Genomic DNA, 15,016 nt, shown 5'->3' with positions numbered 1-15,016 from the left:
TTCATTCTGTACAAGTGGAATTTTGGACAGGATCACCAAAACACTAATGGAGGATTTCAGTCTGTACAATGTGGATCATATTTTGCCATAAATAAAGTTTTTTTTTTTTTCAGTTATGCTTGTCATTTTACAACAAACCAATGCTTTTTTTTCTTAGACTCATGAATCAGAGTAAAATAGATTTCTATCTGGAGTTTTTTTAATTCAGTTTCAGTCAGTTTTTTATCTTGAACTCAAAATTCACTATTCAAATATTTTATGGTGGCTCTATTTCTCTTTCATAAAGAGCACACCTGAAAAGTTGCTGTGGAAGAAAACTCCTCATTCCCTCAGAGACAAACTGTGTACACACAGAAACACTGCTCTTCTGTCTCCACTAGGCTGCTGCTTTTCTTTCTTATAATCATGGGCTTTTGTAAATTGTCTCCAGAGAAATCCCCAGAACACAGAGCAGAAGGTTTTCGTCATCTGTTAGCAAAGGAGAAACAAGAGATTTTCTGTTTTTCTGTCTTTCAGTGTGGACAAAGTGCACATCATCCACAGAGGGTTTTAAAATTTAGCCACAATAAAAAAAAGAATTCCCAAAATATAATGACAAATTATGACTTTACCACCCAGTGTTTGTTTTTTTTAGCACTGTTGGGACCAATGACTGAAACTACAAAAATAAATTGCATTGCCACAGTGGACCTCATGTCAGTCCTGCTCTGGTCAGAGTGCCGGGCGCACTGACAGACCTACCAACACTGCTGTCCTGCTGCTCCAGGGTCAAAAAGCAGTATTGACTTTTGGCCTCCTATCATGTGGCTCAAGTCTTTTGTTTTCACAAGCTAAGAAGCTGTTTGGTTAATATATTAACTATTTCAAGCTCTCGTGCTGATGGAGTGTGTGGGGGGGGGGCAGTCATTTATGAATGAAGATGATGTAAAACTTTATTTCCACATATTTTCTACAGTGTCAAACCATAGCAGTTTCCAGTGGACAGAGGACTTAATGAGCCATTTGTGGAAAAGCTTCTGTCAAATGTCTAAATGGAAATGAAGTAATACTGTACACAAAACATCTCCAATGAAACCATAACATGTTACATTTCGTATCTAATGTCATAGCATGTGAAATGAAAATTTACGATGCACCTGATGAGAGAAGAGCCAAAGATGGCAACAAAACATGTGGATACTTGCACATATATGCATGTACACACTTGTACTGTACACACACCGATGCACCACCTTATCAGCAAAACCAATGTCTTGCAGCAGCAGCTGCGGGACACCAACCAGCAACAAGCAGCTCTTTGAATGAACTGTGACAAGGTGTTGTTCTTTTCCCCCCTCCCCCTGTCTTCTGTCTTCCGGGAACACTAATAGGCTCCATGCAGAGTAATGTGACCAATTGAATCATCCTCGCCCCGGAGCTGGAAGCTGCAGATCGGAGGAGCAGAGAGCGCCTTGCTCAGTCCGGGCTCCCACAGGAAGAAAAGCTCTCTTGGGGGTGACACTCTATCATTTTCTGCTGGAGACTCCACTGGGATTTTACACTCAGTCCATCAAGGGACTAGTGATACTCTTTTTCCATCTGCCTTGGCCACTTTACTCACTTAGCAGACCTCAGACCAGTTCTTAGGTGAAAAGGTCAGAGGGCCCCTTTTTGGGACTCCAGCTTCAGGTGAGTACAAACTCCAGCGTGTGATGCTGGGCAAAGCCGAGGCACTGATACAGGACAATGAGTGAATGATCAGCTGTGATCTGATCAGTTTGGGGAGCCTGAGTTCATGTAACCTGTTGTCAGCAGTTGTGTGCACTATAGAGACTTTGTTGATTAGAAGGAATGAAGTAGAGAAATGCTGTGTGTGTGTGTGTGTGTGTGTGTGTGTGTGTGTGTGTGTGTGTGTGTGTGTGTGTGTGTTTCTGTGCAAACTGCTAAGAGTGGATTTTATACGAGGTAGAGGTGCTAAATGGCTGTGGCTAATCCACCAACCAGCATGGCCACAAGGACATGTGAAAGTCAAGATAACAAATGTGATCATTTTACAGTGACACTGATGATCAAATGTGATATATGTATATGTATATATATATATATATATATATATATATATGTATATGTGTGTGTGTGTTTTCTGTTTTTTACACATTTTAGTCAAGTGATAAATCAGTGTTACCAGGGAATAGACGCAAACAGCTGCAGACTGAATGTTACATAAACCCCTCGTGCACCCCTCAGAGCTGGCCATAAAGCCACTTTTCCACTAAGTTGCTCTGTAACGTAGCACAGAGAGTGGGAAAACGAGGGGAAAATGGCTGACTGGACAGCGTCACGCGTAACCCGTCATTACTAGAAGAACATTAGAGAAAGCCTAAGTATTCCACGAGCCTCTGGGGCTTCACGCTCCTCGGAGCAGTTATACAAAGTGCTGCTTGTTTGCGTTGTCGTACATCATAAGAACTCACACGAAGGGAGGATTTCTTCACAGCATTACATGCACATGTCTTTACTATAATGGAGCAATTCTTCAAGCACAGAATCCATATTTTACTTGAAATATTTACAGTTACACAGTCAATCACCACAAATATGCAGAGAGTTACACTACCTTATACTTGTACACAACTCACTGAAGTGAGTCATTTACTTCCCACCATATTACATCAATAGCACTGATAGCATATGTGCAATTCTTGCAGTTCTATTTACTTCTAAATATTTTTTTCTTTGGCAAACTTTTAAAACACAATGTACAATGTGTATTTTAAAAGTTCTTAGCGGCTACAGTAATATGAAACACAACAAAAAAACTACTCTCACAGAAACTGCCATCTGTTTTTAACCAGGGTGTTTTTGTAGCCTAAATCTGACCCCGCACTTCAAGTGTCAAAGTCCTGTGCTCTGTGCAGCCACCATCTACCCCCCCCCCCCCCCCCCCCCAGTCCCCACAACTTGAGTGTTCAGCAGGGGAGAGAAAAGAAGGGAGTTTAGCAAATCCATCCAGTACTAAACACAGTTTCTAGGAGCTGTCAACCTGCAGTGTCTGTATTCTGGTGTAGCGATAATGTACATTTATATAACAGTAGCATAATTTAAAGCTAAAATGCAATATTGTTTTTGTTGCTGAAAGTACACTTACAGTATAGTCTTTGTGTAGATAATCTAAGATCATAACCATATAATCTGTTCACTGGATTAATGGATCCCTAATTAAAACCGTCCTCATTTACATTTTCATTGTTGCATTAGAAAAACCCAAAGACCCTGGTAAACACAAAGCAGAAACACTAGTTGAGAATTCAGTGACTGTGTGTTGCTTCCTGAAGTCTTGCTGTCACACTGAGGTTGCCATGAGCCACCATTGACAGCGTGTCAGGGAACATTTTCAGGGATATGTGCACGTACACAGCTGTTTATGTGCACACACATTTAGAACAAATAACTTTATGTGAAAATACTAAAAAACAATGCCATAAATAAAATGTGTTTGACTTTTCAACGTTAAAAATCAGATGCTGATTATGACATAAAGGTGATTCTCTATATGGATCCTCGAATTCATTTAGATTTTTAAACTATTCGGTTTTCTGATGTGGGGGGAAGAATCACACCTGCAGAGTGATTCAACATGCAGAGATCCAGGCAACACTTTTTAAAAGCAGATCGTGCCGTTGCTACTGGTTAGCTGGAGTTTCCATGGTTAAACAGATGGTCCTGAACGAATTATTTGTGAATGGGGAAAGTTTATGTGGCTCTCTGGGCTGCGCGGTGAGTTACCAGATCAAGCAATTACCTTCAGTGCTCTCTGTGATAAAATGCCACTTCACCAGTGAGCTGCTGTAGAATCTGTAGCGACAAAAAGTGGAAAAAAGTGGGAACTCTGCACAAATACACCTGTAGATGCATAGATCCAGCCTTGATCTACTGGGCATTGGATCTCCTTCCTCCATAGATCCTGAGTTTGTGGAGCCACTGAAGGATTTGTAGTAATGAGTAATTTTTACAGGTGTTTTTTGTGTGTGTGTGTGATTTTTGTTTTTTAAGTGGGAGCTAGCTGTTTCCCTCCAGCTGGATACACTGGAGATTAATAGTTCTGGTGTGTTTTGTATGTACTTGTGGTGGGTGTGGGTGTCCAGACTGACTGATCCATTGACAGCTCTGACCGTCTAAAACCCAGAACAATGACGCTTCAGGCAGCACATGGCTCTCATGTGATGACCTTGCTGTGTGTTATCAGGCTGCTGTTTCCCCCAGCCTCAGCACAAAGACAAACCTCTTACCTAGATCAATCTAGCATTCACACCGCATGCTCCCTACTCCTACTTCAGCTTGTGTCCCACCACAGTGCTCAGCTGGTTGGTGACAACATTAAAAACTCAAAGCCTGATAACCAGTTAGGAGAAAACAGGTTGAAAGATGCTTTAGTTTTCCAACAGTGACACTAAATGGTGTTATTGACTCTCACTGGATGTATCACTCATTCCCACAGCCTCCTTTTGTATTGGAAATCTGTGGAAAAGGTTTACAGAAAATGCATCGAAAGAGGCCACATGCGCACAATAAATGCACGTGTAAAGTGATGGAAAATGTGTGTTGTAATTGGTGAACAAGTGGAGAGGAGAGCCATGCAGTGCAGTAAGTTTAACGCTCCCCGCAGATGAAAGACACATTCCTACTCTGCATGTCGCTGTGTTTCTCAGACAGATTCCCAGCTGGGACCTGCTCTAATCTCCTGGCAACAATATTGACATAGAAATAGAAACTCTGGAGAGGACAGGACTCTAGCTGTCTGCCTGTCCGGACTGCCTGCACATACATCTGGTGCTCAGAGTGCCTCCGCTGGTTTAAATTAGATACATGGTGATTCTGTACATTCAGCTTAACCTCAGGTTTGAAGGAACAGTCCTGCATGAAATGAAAAGTTGCATATCAGTTTTGTCTTTTTGTATCCAAAACTCGTTTAGTCTTGCTCAGTTTAAAGGAACTGCAAGCCTTAATTAAATATGAAAATAATTTTCAACCTAGTTGCAGACAAAGATGATGGACTATCAACCTCAGCAGACAATAGTAGATAGCAGCCAGAAGTTCTTAATTTCATCAGAAGATGGACTTTGTGTTGAAGATGGTTAAGGTTAATTAATAAGGTAGAGTGGTTGGAGCTGGGGAAAGTCATTGGTTATGGCCGAAAACCCTAGAAATATTTTTCTTTGGTTTTCTAGTTCAAAAATCTGCATTGCATCTATTTTTTTATATTCAAACTCAGGTGGACATTAGGAGAACTGTAAGAATATCTGTACATAACAGTGAGTATTTAGATCTGGGGAAATGTTAGCACTGGCACTTAGCACTTGTGCATTTGCTGGATGAGCCGTCTGTCCCCAAGCTCTGCTGGGCCAGTTCAAACAGAGGCCAACTAACTTGTAGTTTACAATATCTCATCAACCTTCACACAATCTTATGAAATACCTATTGGTGTCTTTTCATTTCAGGATCATACCTGACTCTAACCCTGCTTGAGATCCACCTGCAGCCATGACAACCAAATCCACCAGCAGTGTTTTGGGTGGGAAGGCATCCTCCTTACCTCTCTTGTCCCCTCCAACCCGCCAACGTCTAGTCACCAAAGATGGCCACTGTGCGCTTCGCCCTCCTCTGTGCCCCTCAGGCTCGTGGCGTGGGGTTTCAGGCAGGGCCTGGCTGCTGGCCCTGCAGGACCTGTGGGGAGTGCTAGTGGGCCTGCGTTGGAGATGGGTCCTGCTGGCCTTTTGTGCCTCCTTCCTGGCCCATTGGCTGCTGTTTGCCTGCCTATGGTACTTGCTAGCTCACCTCAATGGAGATCTGGCTGTGCAGGATCATGATGCCCCCCCACAAGGGCATGTTGTTTGTGTGAAATACATTACCAGTTTCACTGCCGCCTTTTCCTTCTCCCTGGAAACGCAGCTGACCATCGGTTATGGCACCATGTTTCCCAGTGGGGACTGTCCCAGTGCAATTGCACTGCTGGCTGTGCAGATGCTGCTGGGGCTCATGCTGGAAGCATTCATCACAGGTACAGCTCAATACACATGAGTATGTTTCAGGCCGCAACTCTGCATTTAATATACACATGAAAAGCAAGTAGCTAAATTTTATTTACAAATTGCCAACAGCAGATGGATCAGTTGGTTTTAGCCAAAACCCAAAGTAGTTGTTTTCCGTGATGCTTAACCCTCAAGCACATTCTCCTTTACTTTACTTCTAACCAGCAATGGTGGAAGGAAAAAAGCAGATCTCAGATTCAATTGCCAAAATAAAAATAACATGCAAGGTTTATTTATTTAGCTCAAGAAATCCATAGCACAACACTGAGGAGGAAAGGAAAACTGTCATGCTGTCATATAGTGAGCCACTAACAGCATTGTGCTTTATGTAGCATTGAACCACTATGGAATATGGATGCTGAGAATAGCTGTTTCTTTCCAAGCTCTTGATACAGATAGTATGTGACATCTGCTGGACTACCCTCGGTACTGCATTCACACAGACAGTAATTTTATCATTTCAAAACGATCTGTTTTACTTTTGTGTAGTTTGTATCTATTTGTAGCAGTGTAGCATATTATCGTTTATTCCATAACTTTACCGTTTTACAGTCTAGGCCACAGTCTGCCACTGACCTTTTTTTATAGTCTGTCATGTTGAATCGCACTCCCTGACATCACAGCATGGGTGTAAAATAACTAGGTACATTAACTCAAGAACTGTAGTATACGTAGTTTCCTTTACTTGACAGATGTAACCTTACAAACGACCTTATAAAACACAATTTTCCACCTGTTTGCACTGTGACCTTTCACCAATAAAATCTGTGTGTGGTTGGTGTTGTTGCCACATTTCAAGTCAATGATCTGAACACTTTCATCACTAGTTCAGAAACTAGTGTTTCACTAGAATCTATGTGAGTAATATTTTGGAATGTAAATCCAGCCAGTTATTGTAAGGAATACCAAGAAACATTATCTATTGTTTCTACCTATATGCTCCCAGTGTCATTGAGAAAGTCACTGAAGGTCAAGTTAATCTGAATGCCTACCTTTCCATTCCATGTTGGTATTCAACAGTGCTGCCGAAAGGTCTGTTAGAGGTTAACATGCATTCACTGAACTCTCTGCACCTACAGGTGCATTCGTAGCCAAGATTGCACGTCCTCAGAAGCGAGCAGGAGCCATCCAGTTCAGTCCCCAGGCAGTGGTGGGCCAACACCAAGGCCAGACGTGCCTCATGCTGCGAGCAACAAACCTGTTGCACCGACCTCTGGTGGATGTGAAGCTGAGTGCTGTGCTCTATGAAGAGCGTGAAGGTCAGGCCCTGCATCAGACCTCTCTGGACTTTCATTTGGATCATCTAGGCCAGGAACCTTGTCCTTTCTTCATCTTCCCGCTCACCTTTTACCACCCCCTGGACCGCCGAAGCCCCCTCCACCCTGCCCTGTGTGAGGGCACCTCCAACCACTTTGAGTTGGTGGTTTTCCTGTCGGCCTTGCAGGAGGGAACTGGTGACTCTTGTCAGAAGAGGACCTCCTACCTGCGCCAAGAAATCCAATTTGATCGCCGATTTGTTCCGGCCTTGGGCCTGGATGCTCGAGGGAGGTACATAGTAAACACCCAGCACTTTGACACGACCCACTCAAAAGAGCCTTTGAACAAGGACTGTGTGGTACAGATCAACGGAGATGGAAGTGATAGGATGGAGTAAGGTTACTGAAGGCGGGGTTTGGGGGGGTTTGCAGAAAAACTGGGAAGGGTAAAATTTGGGCCAGATATTTGTGTAAGGAACAACTTCAGCTGAATAGATACATTTGAATTTTTGTGTAAAGATGTGAAATTAAATACGTTAACTTGCTGGCTTCCCACTAATTAACACTGCCTGTTCAGTAGGTCGGACTGCACCTTTTCTGGAAACCAAAGGTGACCAAATACTGTTCCAAACCAGGTTTATTTTTGCCATTCTTGCCATCTGTTCTATTGATTATAATACCAACATGTCAACATACCCAACAAATCACACCTATATTGCTAAAACTATGATCAGTGGGGCAAAGAAAACACAAAAAACATCCAGCACAGTTTACAGAAGAACTTCCTGCTTCCTTTTAACTAGCTGTACCTACCTAATGAGGACCTGCCTGCAGACAAAGATCATAGGAAACCAACAAAGCAGAATTCTGGATGTAGCCATTGTTTTTCCGAAGTTAGTGTTTCTGAAGCTTATCACCTTCCTACCACCTACCACTTTCCTAAGCCTAACCACTTGAGCTTATTGCCTAAAATCCATCTTCTGCCAAGATTTAAGCAGAGCTTAAATTAACTACTTCTGGCAGTAACAGTAATAGACAGATGAAACTGGTTGCAGAAAGTCACACTTGTCCTTTTCAGTGAAGGATTACATTTATTTTCAAATGGTGGGATTGTCTGATTGCTGAGAATTCAGAATACAGGGTCAAACAACTGCAACACACAAACAACAGAGTACTGTGTCATCATACCAGATAGAACAATGACCAGAACTGTAAAAAAAATATCCCAGTAGTAACAAACTGCAAATGTCTTTTTCGTTTTAACAAAATTATTTTGTTATATTTTGGTTTTTATGTAAGGATTTGGAACTGGATTCAGTGCGATCTACTATATTTAAAACTATTTTCTACAGTTGTGTAAGTCAATTTCAAACTCAGTTCCTGTAATCAATATTTTATTAACACTAAATCAAATGTGTGTCATGGAACTAGTTATTGGACCCACTATTATCACCCACTCTAAAGCCCAGCTGGTGGACACAGTGGAGCATTGAGCGGCTAATAACTCTGAAATTTCCCTCAGGAATAGGTAGAGACCAAAACTATCATCTTCTGAGTATATGAAATCACATTAATATGCTTCACACAGTCACTGAGAATTTTACTTTATCTATGAATCAATGAAGGATATGCATTTGATTTAAAAATGTGTGTTGTAATGTATTATGTACAATTTTAAACTGCAAACTAAGATATACCACATTCAGATCTGATGCCTGCTGGCACAAATATGAGCTTATAGGTTACATATAATGAAGCTAACTAATAGGTCTAAAGATGCAGATAAAGATATTCCAGGCACCAGGCAGATGCAGTTTCCTAACTTCCATAAGCAACATATTATGTCACACTTGAATTCTCCACTAGATGTCACAGTGGTTTGAACCTGGCTGGCTGGGTGATTCTAAATTGCCAGTTGGTGTGAATGTGAATGATTTTGTCTGTTGAAGCCCTCTGATTGACAAAGCCCAATCTCATTCGCGAAGCATCAAAAAGTGTTGCTTTGACCAGTCCCTTGTGTTACACGCTGATACTTAGGGCACCCATTTACGTTGGTGATCAAAGCTCGGAGCTTTTAGTGTAGTACAGTGAGAACCCAGATGCTTCAATATTTGACTTGAAAGTGAAAATTGATGGAGTGCTGGATAGTACAACAAGACACAGAACTTTTCCACAGGAGACCAGCGTTCAACTCTAGTGCAATAAGTTATGTGCTTTATTGATGATCACACAACGTAACACAACTTTGCACACATGGTTACTATAGTATAGTAAAGAACTAGGTTGTCACTGTTTGTAGCATTTTGTTTTTATGTAACTTAGCCTTACCCTGACGTTTTTGTGCCAACCCTAACACAGTATTTGCGTGTATATAAAGTCGTTCCCGTGGCGTCAAATGGTGGCCCTCCTGGAGCATCTAATGGTAACACTAAAGGGTACCTGTGGCACCAATATGATATGCCAAAGGAAGTAAAAAGCAGCACCACTGATGTCTTAGGAAGCGTCATTATCTGATGCTATGGGATGAAAAAGTTTTGGACTGACAGGTCACATATCCAGGGTGAACCCCATGTCTCGCCCAGTTTCAATTCGTACCAGCCCCTGACCCAGATCTAGACTCCAACATAAGATGACAAAATCTACAGCTATCTGCAAAGTGTTGCTTTGGGCTAATGTCAGCAAGGGTGCATCCAAAGGTCCTCAGCCTGTTGTAGTTTTACCCTGCCAGACTCCGATCATACACACTGTCATCACACTGAGCACCTGGCATGAGGCCTTAAGGACGAGACAAATTGAATGACAGAGAGAGGTTAAAGTATAAACAGAAGAGAGCTAAGGTTGATATGTGCAACTATGGTAATTTTAAGCTCCTGGGAAATTCAGCAAATGTTAGCATGAAGGTTAGACCACTAAACACAGAGCAAAGCGGAGGCTGGTGCAAAAGTCATCATTTCTGCTGAGACATTTGTGTGGATATTTCAGTCTGGACCAAAGCGATGGACGGACACCAGCAGATTAAAACACTATAGTGTGCTTTGGAAAATGTAACGCATGTGTGATTTGTGGTGAATGGATTCAAACACTGGTCTAGGCATTCAAGTTGTTGGATTTCACTGCACGTTTTCTAACAGAAGCTTTGGTTAAAGGATCTCATTTAAAGCCGACAAGCCTCAGCACCAGCTCTTCCATATTCAGTCAGTGAGTCAGTAGGTGAGGGAGGTACTGTATTCTCAACAAAAGGGCATTCGTGTTGCTGATGAACAACTTCATCTACCTACAGTATCTTTGCGGACTAGCAACAAAACTGAGGGTTAGTCCCACCGTTAAAGGTAAAGCTGCTAAGGGTCTTCACTGGAACCCTTTTGGAGCACAGACATCCACGGTTTAAAGTGAGCAATCTAACTATAGACTGACCTACATGAAATGACATACTGTATGGCTCCATAGTGACTGATAGAATGATATTGACTTTTGATTGATTTGTAGATTAATGCTTGTGTTTAAAAAAGAAAATTATTGTCTGAATCAGTAAGCAAAGCAAAAATGTATGTAATATGTTCAGTGTGTATAAATAATAACTGTCTTTAGATTTAGCAAAGAGAGTTGGGGGTTAGGAAGAAACGTAGAAATGTCCTTTCCCTTTAAAGGCTGTCGATATGAAGAGAATCACTGTGTTATCTATGTGGTTTAAATACAAATCATGTAGCGACTTCAGACATAAGAGGTAAATGTTCCACTAAATGTGATTGTGAAGGATGAGATCTCACATCCTTCAGTGCCTTTGTACAGTGTACATTTCATGAAATAAATATTTTCTAAACAAGCTGGGCAGTGAGGAAAGCTGTTCTTTCACCACCGGAGACACAGCAGGGCACAGTGAGGACGTGTCCAGCTGCTTGGACAATGCACCTCCCTGCTGGTGGAAAGCTTGTACCACACGACTGCAATATCCATTTCATTATTGTCTTCAAGTGACCGAACTATTGATCTGTGAAATGCAAAGCAGTTGTTAATTATCTAAACCTTTTTGTGATGTAATGATATAATCGTGTTTCCTTTAAGGTACTGTCTTCTTGAGCTGAAATATGTAAATGTACATCAAATCAATTGGGGAATATTCTAAACTTCCAGATTATTCAATTCTGATGACAAAATTTACTGTAAAATATTAAATGCTCCACACTTTTCTTATGTAACTGCAGATATTAAAGTCCAAAGAGAAGAATTCTCAAATCGATCAAATCTGTACGTCAGATGAAACACAGCTTATAGGCCAGTTAGAGGCTTGTTGTTGACAAGAAGATTTACATTTACAGTCTGAAAGTTTCGGTAAAGTACTATAATGATGAATTAAATAGGTTAAATTAATCATTTAAGCCCCCGATTGGAATTTCACATAGAAAACCATTTAGAAATGCATTGAAATACAGAATTTGTAAATCTGAGTAAATTGTTTTTCAGAATTATCTTTACAAATACATCTGCAGTGTTACAGATTCGGCCAACAGGCCAACCTGGATTGGATTAAAAATAATATAATATGAGCAAGAAGTATTAGATGTCAGACTTAGAAGAGGACTTTTGGAACTTTATGAGTAAGTTTGGTCCTGCACATACACAGATAATCCCTATGGAGGTAATGAGCCCTGTAAAGGACGTCAGTAGTTATCTAACAATTGTCCTGAAGAGATGGGAAGATGACAAAAGAATTTATTTAATTCTAAACAGCAGATGTAGCTTAATTTATTTGTGACATTAATAATGCTTTTTGCACATCTTCTTACAAAATTTGCAAGTAAACCATAACCTAGACAGGCAACCGGTATTGATGATCAGCTGAATAAGGTCTTAAGGTCACCATATCTTCTGCATGCTCTATTTAGAGAATGTTCAGACTTATATCAGCTTCCCTCAGTTTGGTGCAAATCTGTCATTAGTTTTATTACAAAATCACAGAATGAGAATCCTACAGTTCCTCTTCATTTTGAAGACATAAGGCTGTGGAGTACTGTGTATAAAATATATGTTTTTTGACAAACCACATCTTTCGAATCACAGAATGAGCATCTTTGCTTGTTTTATTGACTTTCAAAAAGCATTTGACTTAGCTGATAAAAATCTAAGTTAATCTAAGTCAACACTGAGTTATCAAATCCTCTTAAGGCCTCAGAGGTTTGTAGAACTTTAAACTTTAAATTAGTTAGTTTTCAGCAACTTTTGGAGCAGATGTTTTTTCCCCAATGTTGTTTGAAATTTACATTAATAACCTTGTGAATGTCTTTATACAGATGATTTTGTGCTCATTGCAAAGCGGCAAAATTGTAGCTGGTGGTAGTGAATGGTGTAAGAAATTTTAAAAATAAATTTTAAAAATAATTTTATAAACAAACCTTCTAGGAAGACCTGGAAAGAACAACCCCAATTCAAAAAAGTTAGGACAAATCTCATAAGCCCATATTTTATTCACAATAGAACATAAACAACATCTAAACTGAGACATTTTACCATTTCATGGAAAATATTAGCTCATTTTGAATTTGATGGCAGCTGGAACAGGAGGCACTGCATTAAAAACAGACATTGTTCTCTACTGGACATCACTGCATGGGCTCAGGGACACTTCCAGAAATTACTGTCTGTGATCACAGTTCATCATGCAATCGACAAATAAAAAGCCATATGTGAACACGATCCAGAAACACCACCGTGTTCTCTGGGCCAAAGCTCCTTTATTAAGCTATTTCAACTTTTTTGAGATGTGTTGCTTCCATCAAATTCAAAATGAGTTCATATTTTCCATGAAATTGTAAAATGTCTCAGTTTAAACATCTGATATGTTGTTTATGTTGTATTGTGAATAAAATATGGGTTGATGAGATTCTGTTTTTCTTTAGGTTTAACACATCGTCCCAGCTTCTTCTGAAATGGGGTTGTAAGATGATACTGGTCTGTAAAATGTTTTACAGTACTGCCAGGCTCTTACTTATATATGTGTAACTGGTTTTTCCTTTTTCTATGCACATATCATGCAGCTGTACTCTGTGTAAATAGTCTGCAACATCACAAAGTAAAACATAACAACTCAGTAAGTGATTACTTTACTGTATAGTACTTCCACATGAACATTATGTCCATAATAGTGTCTATCTTGTACATACTGTAGACACTGCATTCCGTTGCCTTGTACTTGTACATATATAATGACAATAAAGCTGAATTTTTATTTATTTTTTTGTTCATCTTTGCCCCAGATGTAACTGGACCAGTTTTATTATGATACAAAAATGTCTTTCGTTTTATTTTTGTTTCTTTTTCAACTACTGGGTTAGTTAGTGTGTGTTTATCAAAGAAATCTACTTCTGCTTGAATTTAAAATTTCAATTTATTTTAATTTCATTTTCAAATATGTAATTTAATTCTACAAATGATTGTCAAAGCCACAGTGCCACAGGGACTGACTTTGTACAAACAGCCTCTGACTACTTCATCTTACATCTTCCAGGCATTTTAATGTTTTATAGTGTCAACATTTTTAGTTTGTATTAGTCAAAAAATATTATATTATTTTTGTAGAGTGAATTTAGTTATTTAGGTGAATTTGGTATTTTTTATCACTTAAATTTTTGTTCTATTTTCAGTTCAGTTTTCACAACTTTTTAAAAGCTGGTTCTATTTCAAATTACTGGCTCAATGTAGAAAACGACTCTAAAATGCTTTGTGTCTTCCTTTTGGAGCTACCTATCTGTATGAGTGTGGCTTTTTAAAAGTATTTCAAACACAGAACATGTCTACGTGTGGACAATGACACATGTACCCCTACCCCACCTCTGTTTGTTTCACACTCTCAGACACACAAACACACACAACAACACAATATGTTGCTGAATGATAATAAAATAAAGTGAGAAAATGCTTATCATGGGAAACATCAATCTAACAATTAAATTTAAAATATAAATGTAATTCTTTTGCCTTTATTCAATTAAGTTAAAATATTCAGATGTTGTAGATTCGGTTTATTTTTATTTTCATCTGCTGTAATGTGAGTGGGTTTTTAAAACATTTTGCAAATCGATGGTCTTGGCCAGAAGCTAATGCTAAGAAAGGATCCTTGACATGTAAAAGTTCGGGAACCTCTGACATAATGCACAGTATATTTTTATAGTTGAAAATCTGTAAATTCCAACGCCAATTCAACGCAGACCAGTCCATATGTAAAATAATGTATTTGTTCATTCAAGGGAAAGTCTCAAGAAATACAACTCTTCACCATGGCCTCCATCAGGCTCACTTGGCAGTCTGACAGACAAAATAATATTTTGCAACAGTAAACCACTGCTGCCACACTGAAAGCCATGTGTCTCCTTCAAGAATCCATTTTTTTCACAAGTACAAATGAACAAACAGTGTGTTTTGTCAAAGCCTTTATCGGACCGACACACAAAAAAAAACTGTGTGCTACATCTTAGTTTTGTTTGTACTGTAAGTGACCTGCTGTTGTCGGCAGACAAGAAGGCACTTGTGTGAATGCTGTGCACAAAGAAAGTCTATTTTGTCGATGAATTTCCTCATTCAGAGTTTGACCGCTGCATTGCTGACTGAATAAAACATGAGACGAGAGTGGGTTTGCAGTTTCTGTGCATTCTTCCCTACATTATGCATTATGTATTGAATTTGCAGGTACAGAAAGTG

At 39.7% G+C, this 15,016-nt stretch overlaps 1 protein-coding gene across 1 annotated transcript; it reads left to right on the top strand.

The window, feature by feature from the left end:
• Positions 1 to 1,370: 1,370 nt before the first annotated feature.
• Positions 1,371 to 13,548, top strand: kcnj13 (potassium inwardly rectifying channel subfamily J member 13). The gene is made up of 3 exons (XM_067508547.1): positions 1,371 to 1,668; positions 5,478 to 6,037; positions 7,148 to 13,548. Exons 2-3 carry the CDS (start codon positions 5,521 to 5,523, stop codon positions 7,720 to 7,722), a joined length of 1,092 nt encoding a protein of 363 aa, XP_067364648.1. The 5' UTR covers positions 1,371 to 1,668; positions 5,478 to 5,520; the 3' UTR covers positions 7,723 to 13,548.
• The last annotated feature ends 1,468 nt before the right edge of the window (positions 13,549 to 15,016 follow it).

This window comes from Channa argus, chromosome 6, assembly GCF_033026475.1.
Source record: "Channa argus isolate prfri chromosome 6, Channa argus male v1.0, whole genome shotgun sequence".
In the NCBI taxonomy this organism is placed as follows: domain Eukaryota; kingdom Metazoa; phylum Chordata; class Actinopteri; order Anabantiformes; family Channidae; genus Channa; species Channa argus.
This window is presented reverse-complemented; position numbering and strand designations above follow the sequence as displayed.